At 49.2% G+C, this 9138-nt stretch overlaps 1 protein-coding gene across 1 annotated transcript; it reads right to left on the reverse strand.

Moving 5' to 3' along the window:
- Positions 1-5303: 5303 nt before the first annotated feature.
- On the reverse strand, positions 5304-8669 carry LOC104543810 (neuritin-like; the record flags this gene model as incomplete). The annotated part of the gene is made up of 2 exons (XM_010188504.1): positions 5304-5529; positions 8522-8669. Coding segments are annotated over 2 exons (374 nt in total), but the record flags the coding sequence as incomplete, so codon positions are not given.
- Between the last annotated feature and the right edge of the window lie 469 nt (positions 8670-9138).

The raw sequence follows: 9138 nt of genomic DNA on the forward strand, positions 1-9138 counted from the left end.
ACTCGCTCTGGCAACAACATGCTGCATCGTGTCATTTTTCCAGCACAAATGCATCTAATGCCTGAGGGTCATCACTGAAGAAGCACAGCAGGTCTGTTCAGACTTTTGATTTTTTTTTTTGGACCTTGATGACTGCATGAGTGCAAGCATCTCCTCTGGCATCAACTGACAACGGGCAAGGAGCAGATGTTTATTTTGTTAACACAAAGGATTTAATATAAGACTGTATGGCAAGTGTGCTCTTAAACTCTTCGCTCGTGAGACTGTTAAAAGCCAGGTAGCAAAACTTGATGCATGAGGAGCATCTGGAATTTAAATGTGGGAGTGCCCTGTATGGGTAGTGCAGTGGTCAGCTCTTCTTGCAGGAGCTGCTGCTTCTGATCGGTAACTTGTTCGTCTGGGCTTCGGTTGGAAAAAGTCAAGGAAGTAACGGATGGGGAGAAAGAAAATAGTTGTATTTACCTGAATCACCAGCTGAGACACTAAATAACCTATAACATTAGGTGGGTTTGTTTGCTGTTCCCATGTTTAATACACAGAGATGTCAGACAGCAGTTTGCTGAAGAGATCTTTTGTAGTAATAAAAATATTATGTTGCTGTGAGCGTGTTATGGTTCTCCTGGGAAGCTGAGCACTTCAAGAAGTACCATGAGTGTCTGTATCGTGGCAACATAAGGATTCAGCCAGAGAAAAACACGTGGCTGTAAGATGCTCACTGTGTAAGGCACATAAAATTTCCTACAATAAATATTGCATACCTCTGCTCTGAGATGAAGGCATCAGTGAGTGCTGTCTTGGGAAGTCAGCCTGTGTAATCCTCGCTTCAGAAGCAGCATCAGCAATCCAGGGTCTCCACACATTCAGCCCAGGGAGCTGCTGGGGGAAGCCTGCAAAGGTGGAGCCACACAGCTGTACCCCCCATGAGGCTTCGGAAATCCAGCAACAGACCTGGGCTGGTAGAGATGATCTTTAGTTAAGCAAGAGACTGCTGCTTGTTTCTCCATATCACAGGATATGCCTTTATTTAGAGGCCCTTCAAATAAATATCACTGCTGAGGGGCCACAGCCAGATGGTTCCTCCAGACCCCACAGACCTGCATCCTGCCTGGTTTCCACTGAGGGCTGGCCAGTTTGTGCAGTCCCAAATGAGGGCAAAGCCAGCTCTAAAGACAGATTCTCTCCTGTGCAGCATCTTGCTGCGGTGACTTTCCTTTGTACTTTAATATTTGTGTTAATTTGGATAAGTAATTTGCTAATTCAGTTTGTTGAAAAGTGGAGGGATGATTTGAGATGCAGAAGTTTATAAACCCTTTAAAGCTGCTCTTCTGACTTGTGTTACTGAGAGAGCTGTATTTCAATTCCTGCTCTCATATTCAGATACTATAAATTGTGGCATGATAACATCCTGATGTTTTAAATACTCGGCAGGTCTGTCACAGAGGAGGATTGCTGGTTACATTTATTAAGAATTTTTTCTATTCTGATATTTTGCCAGGACCTCTTCCTGACCAAACCCCCTTTAAGTGCAGTTTGACAACAGCAGCAGTCTTTTGGAGGGAAGAGTTTACACAAGTTGTTTTTCTCCTGGGCAGGAGCCAGCACTTGTGGAGGGCCACCCAGAGGTCACTTCCTCGGGCTTCCCCTGCAACCTTGCTCTGCAGTCAGCAAGACAGGTCATCCCTTCTGAAAATCTGCTCATTTCTCATATATAAGGATACTTGCCTTTCTCCCAGTCACCACCAGCCTAGATATAAACTGCTCTTCCAGTAGGTGCCAGCATCTCCTTCAGAAAAGAGCCGTGAATGTGCTGAGAGCAGAGGGCTTGCTTTGCCTCAGGGCTGACAAACACTGGCTTGGTGTCAGTTGTATTTTAAGACTTTCAGGGTCATTTTGTCCTCCTTTTTGTTGCTATTCTTGAGGGAGAACAGCCCAGTCCTGCACAGGGTAATTCTGCAGGTTTTAAGGTGTTTAACACCACACCGAAGCGCAGCGTGAACTCCTGTGTTCTCCACAGGTGGTCTTAAAGCAAGTGTGAGCTAGAAGACTAATTACAGGGAACATGAGAGTGAGGAGGGAAGGACAGGCCACATTTGTCCCATTTCTTATAGGAAAATCAGCAGCTGACCTCAGCGTTGCTGTGAGACTGTATTAAAGAGGTGCTGTCTTAGTTCCCCTGCAAGAACAGAGATTAAAACTTTGAAGCAAAGAACTCTTACCTCCTTACTTTCTGAATGCTGTAACTGCGTCAGCAGCCTCCCTTGCAGTGGGGGATGAAGTCTGGGTACAGCTTTGTATCTGGAGAAACTCAGAGCAAGGCCACGAGAAGAATACTTGGCAAATGTGGATTTAACACTAAGGCTGTGGGACATCCAATGAGCTGCTCTGCATCAGCATGAAGTGTGCTGTAGGATCAGAAGTGCTTTCTGAAAGTCTGCTGACTGCCTGTAAGGACTGCATCTGTTTTTTTTGTGGTTTTGTTTGTTTGGGTTGTTTTTTGTTTTTTTTTTTGGGTTTGTTTTTTTTAAGGAAATCTACTGTAATTGTCTTAGTCATAGGGGAAGTTCTGCTAAAAATGAAATACTGATTGAGAAGGCAACCTCAATCTCATCACTCCCATACTGTGAGACCTAATTTTTACTCACATGCTTTCAGTCAGTCTTAGGAACAGCTTTGGCTTTAAAAAGAAGTATCTGCTGCTCCATACCAGAATGGTGGCAGATGGTCTCTGTTTCTTAATGAATCTGGGTTTTTATGTGCAATAGTTGAGGGATTTGCTCCCAGGGAAGATATGCCCCAACACCTGCTCTTCTTAGAGTCAGCAGTAGAGTCAGTCATTTGCAGCCATGGTTTTGCAAAAAGACGACTTCTTGGATGTCTCTGCTGAGACTTTTACACTCCCCTTCCCCAAAACTGTCTAAAAGTAGGAAATTTTAAGAGAAAGGAAGTTGCAAAATCCAAAGAGAAGCTAAGGGTTGTTGTTGGTTTTGAGGTTGTGCTTATTGTTTTCCTAAAGGCATTAAACACCTATTCTAAACAAAGAGCAGGTACAGGATTTGGATCCAAAGGACTCCAGCCTTGGTTATACACAACATCCACCTGCTTCAGCTTTCCCCTGGTACAGACCACATGCAGGAGAAGAGATAACGGGGGGTGGGATCAGGATCAAACAGCATATGCTGCTGTTGGTGTAGAATAAGAAGAACTGAAACAGATGAGTGGTTCACTCCAGGTTCTGCAGTGCTCTGGTTTACCCTTTCTGCAGCTCTTATCTACAGTCTTTGTGCCCGAGATGCTGAGCACTTAAGTTAAAACTCTGTTGTCTGCAGGAAGCCTATGTGCCTCGCACTGAGGTTCTGTCTGAACACCAGCTGCTCCTCCCTGGCTTTTTTCTTGGAATTTGCCTCAATTTATTCATTCCCTCCTGCTGCTGCGTGAGCAGAGTGCTAAGAGGAAAGGTAAGAGAAGAACATGTGAATGCCAAAGGAGAGCAGCCTGACCCATCATTAAAAAGCCCAACACCGCTGTTGGTAAAAAGAGCCTTTGCTGTAGAAGATTGCCCACACACCTGTAAATGCATCCATTGGGATTTCTGGGACTAGCATCGCTGGAGATCCACTGCTCACGCTGTAAAGCACATTTTCAGGTTTGGGGACACCATTTCAGAACCTCCTGGTCCATTTACTGCTGGGGGTATTCAGTGCTGTACTCACTCCCACAGCAGGCAGCACTCAGAGCACCAGCATGAGGTGTTCACCATCCCTCAAGACCACAAAGAGCTGTGAGCATCCCCAGCTCTGCACAGGGCTGTTAGCAGCTGCCTGCCCCTACTGAAGACAAAGCAAGGGCCCTGGTAAAAGGCCAAACAACCTGTGAAAACAGCCAAGGTGCTGTGTGACACATCTAAGAAAGTCAGGCTGAAATACCCTGCTAGTTAAATGTGGAAGTTTCAGATCTGGTGAAAGGCAGCTGGGTCCTATTAATTTGAACATGGAGCTCAACACCACATCCAGCTGTTGAGCCCCGATTTAGAGTATGATGAAAACCAGCTCCTTCCCATTCTGGGGTGGCAGCACCGCATGGGGAATGCATTGGAATCAGTAGAAAGTCCCAGCAGAACTCGCTGTGCTTCCTCTTGGCAAGAGGCTGGCCTGAGGACCTCAGAGGAACAGGTTACAGCCCCACACTGGCTCACCGTGGCTCCTGTGACCTTGTGCAGTCAGGCGGGGCAGAGCACTTCTTTAGCATCCAAAAAACACAGAACTGCCTTGTACTGTCCAATAATCTTGTGTTTTTCTAACCCAGACAGAAGTCACTTACAAGCACCTCTCTATTGCAAATACTTTCATGCTTGTACTGAAGCTGTAAAACCAACAACGCTCTGAGCTGCAAAGGAGATAAGAAAAGACTGTGCTATCAAACAAGAGCCAGGACAAATAACTTCCACCACGCTGTAGGCTCTACAACAAAATTTAATACTTTGGAATTACACACTGCCAGCCACAGAGCTGCTTCCAGGTACCCTGGGGAAAGCTTTGAAGGAAAAAAAAAAGTTGCTATAAGTCCTTTTTATCCTGCTAGCTTTACAGAATCACAGAATCTCAGGAGTTGGAAGGGACCTCGAAAGATCATCTAGTCTAACCCCCCTGCCAGAGCAGGAGATGCTCCCTCTGCCCTCAAATATTTTTGCCCTCGATTTCCTTAGAAAAGGGATTTACACATAACACAGGAGTTACTCAGGAATCCAAATGTGTGCAAGAAAAGAAGTCATGCACCTGTGGTTATTCTTCAGCAGGGGTTTCACCATGTCCTCAAATAAAAAAGGCCAGTAGAAAGCAGTAAGGTCTCCTTTCTGCCTATGACAGGACTTAACTGTCCCCTGCACCTCACAAATCCATGGTAAAAATGCCCAAGTCAAAAATCTGGAAAGTTGATCTGGTGGAAAGGATCAGCAAAGTAAACAGGGTTCCTTCCAGTAGTCATAGAAGAGTTCAAAAGAATCGAGTTCACGATCAATTTATCATTTTTCCCCAAATCCTTTGCCCCATATCTAAAAAATTCCCAAATTCTGCAGTCAGCCAGATCTGTGCCTGCGCCTTGAGACAGAAGAGGGCAGGCATTATCCCAACTTACAGAGAAACAGCAAAACCCAAGAGGTGCTGCCAAGCTCTTCTGCATCTCACAGGCGCAGGATGGAGCCAAGTGTTTCACTGAGCACCATGCTGTATTCCTCAAAGTGTTGGAAAAACGATCTCAAAGATGCCACAACACACGCTGCCATCACCCTTGTGTGATACTTACACAGTTTATACGCTCAGCCAAGTGACGATGAGGGGGATGCTGAGTATGGAAACATTGGGAACGTGGGTCCAGGCAAAGCTTTGGGCTGTGCTGGGGCTGCAGAGGTCGAACAAGCTGCCTTGAAATTTGATTTTTCGAGACTCCCTTCTCAGCATCTCCCAGACGGCTGCTGCTTCCTTCTGGCACTCCCAGAGTGCCGTCAGGGCACACGTGTGAAATTCATCCCAGTACCTGCAGCCAGGGAGACACCGTAACCATCAGTCCCTGCAGCAGCACAGCACCAGGGAGCCGGGCAGAGCCCTGCTGCCCTTTGAGCAGCAACAACCTCAGTATTTTGTCACCCCCTCCATCATCTCCCAGAGCATCTTGGCTAAAACTCCAAACATCAAAACACACTGAAATTATTCCATTACTTTTTTTTTCTGTCTTTCTCTAGAAGTCAATAAAATGCATCATTTTCCATCAACAAATGCTTCCCTTCAGCACCGAGCACCCTGAGCATCTAAACCAGGCTGCAAACAAAGGCCCAGCACATTTCATTCGTAGTCCTCTCCACACTGAGTCAAGGGCAAAACACGAGCACAAAGCAAGGAGAAGGACAACATCTCCTGCAGATGGTCACAGCTTTATAACTAAGGTATGGGCAGGGGTGGGAGGAGCTACTCACTGTGTTCTCATTAGACACTTCTCCATTTATCTGCTGGGTATTACCCTGCGCGAGTAGGAGCTGTTCAATGGAAAGAGGCTCCTGGGGAGCACCAGGGGAAAACAACAAGACAGGCAAGGATAACCCATGGTCCTGCATGAAAAAACTGGGAGCAGCTTTCTGGAGACTCATTGTCTGCCTCCCCTGGGGACAGCAACTTGGATTTTTTATTTCATTTTTTTCAGATCCAGAGCTAGAACCAGACAGGGGAAAATCCCAGCAGAAACAGGGCTGGAAAACACAGCCCCTGAGAAGACTCTCCCAGGAGGGGCACAGCAGATACCACCCCACCAGTCCAGCATGCTGGGACCAGCTCCATGCGGGATCACCCTGCACTGTATTTATCCAGAACAGCATCCAGCTTGCCAAGGCTTTATGCCCTCCCTGAGCTCCTTCCTGTCCTCTGGTGAGGTAGCACGGTGGCTCTGAATCAGCTGGTTTTGAGCCAGTTCCAACCTGCTCCCTCCCACAGGTGTCAAGCTGTCCAGGGATGAGGATAGCAGGTACCAGGCTGGGCCAGCATGGAGAGAACCAGAACAGGCACCCCACCTGATTTTGTTTCTGGCTGCCGAGTACAGAAGGATGAGACTCCATATCAGGTCCCTCAAAGGCTGCTGTAGGTGCTGCGATGGGGAAGGCACCCACTCCAGGTTGCTGTGTGCACACCAGCATGTCTGTAATGCCCAGCACTGCTTAATTCACAGGCGAGGCCTCTGTTACAAACCCACAAAATATACCAGCAGGAGTCTGAAAGTCTCAGCAAATGCCATGGGCCATTCTCTCCTCTGGAAGCAGCTCCTCTCCAAAGCAAAAACTTCCCCAAGGGACAGCTAAGGCTCTATGTCACAGTTGTGTAGGAAGGAGATGCAGCCTGGCCAGTGGAGCAGGGACCCTGCACATGGGAAGGGGTGACTTGGTTTTGTCCAAGGGCCCTGCATTGAAGACACCACCCTGTGCAGACACACGAACCTGAGTACTCTACTTATTTAGTTTTCCTACCGGGGCTTACGTCAGAACACCAGCTGTGAGGGAGCTCATTAAACCGAGTCACTGTGGCAGAATAAATGTCCCCAGATAATGAGACAAGCTGGTGCCAGCCCAGGTAACCTCCCGCGCTCACTCCCGAGCAGCAGAAGGCAGCTTTGCCAGGCAAGGGTTGAACCTGACCCATGTCTTCAGGCAAAGGATGGCTGGGGGAAGTGGAGGGGGATGACAGCTCCTGCCTGGTTCTGCTTTAAGCCCAGATGGCAATTCCCAGTGTTTAACCCTTCACAGCCTCCAGCACATGCTGGGCTGCGTGCTTGGTTGTTTTCTAATACCAAGCAGCCACATGTTCAAAAAACGTAAAAAAGCAGAGCAGTTCCCATTTCAACCCAGCCTTCAGCGACGTTGATCCTGAGCTAGGCTGTCCCATGGAGAAGGGGAAAGAAAGAACAGGTCAGAGCCAAACTACCACCAGCAAGTTTTCAGGCAGACAAATACACAGACAACAAAAATAAATTATTTTTTTCTTAAAAGGGAGTGGGCTAGTTAGTTTTCTATTCTCCTTGAGCAAAAGGGTTTTGTTGAAGTGTTTTCCACTTCTGGCAAGAAGCAAAGTTAGATACTTTGGCTGGGGAAGGGCTGAGCAGTGGCATCATCCCAACTTGGTCAGAGCCTGACCTGCCTTCACCGACTGCTCCATCCTGACTGTCCCCAGCCCTGCTCAGCTTTGACAGATGCCATCCAGCATGAAGCAGCTCCCAGAGTTTCCACCCCACTGCTAAGGGTGATCCCTTCCCCTCCCAGCTTGAGGGGTTGTTTTCAGGAGCTTGGCAGGCTTACACTGACACAGGGCACCAGGGCTTTCCCTTAACTGCTGTCTTTGTTTCCTTCTAACTGCTTTCTATTCCCCACAACTCACTGCTGGGGACCCAGAGCTGCCTCTGTTTACCTCTGCAAACATTTTATTTCCACCCTTTACTTGCTCCCCCGCCTTGCTGCTTCTGCTTGTTTGCTTTTTAAGCAGTCCTTTCCTCAAACCCCACACCACCCCTCGTTACCCAGCTCTTTTACTACTACTTCAGTTCTGCTAAAGTTAATGTCCTCTGAATACCATCATCTTGGGGCACTTGTTACAAACTCCCAAAACCCAGGGGTGAGACATATTCAAGCCAGAAGGACCAAGGGACTTAGCAGGGAGGGAAGGAGATGGCTTGGTTTGGGCAGCAGGATCCAACTCACGCCCTGCAGCACTGGGCCCTGGGGCAGCCTGGCCACAGTCAAGTTTCTAGCTGAAGCTTTGATGTCCAGGGGAGTCTTTCCTGTGGGGCAGAGGGGTTCAGGTACCACCAGCCTTGCTCCTCCCAGCTGCAGGCATGCAGGGCATTGTGGGCTGGGACTAAGCCCTGGGACTAAGGCTATTGCTAAGGGCAAGTGATGCAAATTCTGGTTACAACCATACAGCAGACAGACGGGCAGATATATGGATAGACAGAGTGGGACTTGCAGGGGGTCTGGGCACAGGGTTGTACTCACCCACAGATTCGGTGCAACCCCTTCAGCTCGTTGTCGTCGGCCTCCTCATACATGGCCATGTTCTCCCCCAGCTTGAGGACGCAGTCCGAGAAGCTTTGGTAAACGTTGGCACAGGCAGTGCCCGATGCCAGAAGCCCGGCCAGGTGCCCTGCCAGCCACCGAGGGGGTCAGCGTGAGCACTCAGACCTTTGGCTATGGAGCCCACCTCCCTCCTGGGGTGTCCCAGGCACCCCTGTGCCACCACAGTGCTGGTGCCACCCGGGCACGATGAGCTCCCATTCCACACAGGACACACACAAACCACGCGTCCCTTACCCGTGCCCAGCCCTGCCTGCGTTTGCAGAGAGCCCGAAAGAGCCGCTCTGCCAGGGCACGGAGCCAATGTGGGGGCAGTCGGGACACCCCCTCCCAGCCTGCCCTGGCTGCTCACCCGTACGGAGGGCAGGGACAGGCAGGGGGGCACGGCCAGCACCGGCAGCCAGGACCCACCGGGGAGCGATGCACAGCACTGATCCAGGGAGGAGGGAGAGGACCCCGCATCGCTCCCTGCCTGAACACCCCAGAGACCACCTGGGAAGCGACCTCCCCCTAGCCCCGGCACCTCGACCCCCGCCCAG

The sequence above is a fragment of the Mesitornis unicolor genome, unplaced genomic scaffold (assembly GCF_000695765.1).
Source record: "Mesitornis unicolor isolate BGI_N332 unplaced genomic scaffold, ASM69576v1 scaffold40437, whole genome shotgun sequence".
NCBI lineage: Eukaryota > Metazoa > Chordata > Aves > Mesitornithiformes > Mesitornithidae > Mesitornis > Mesitornis unicolor.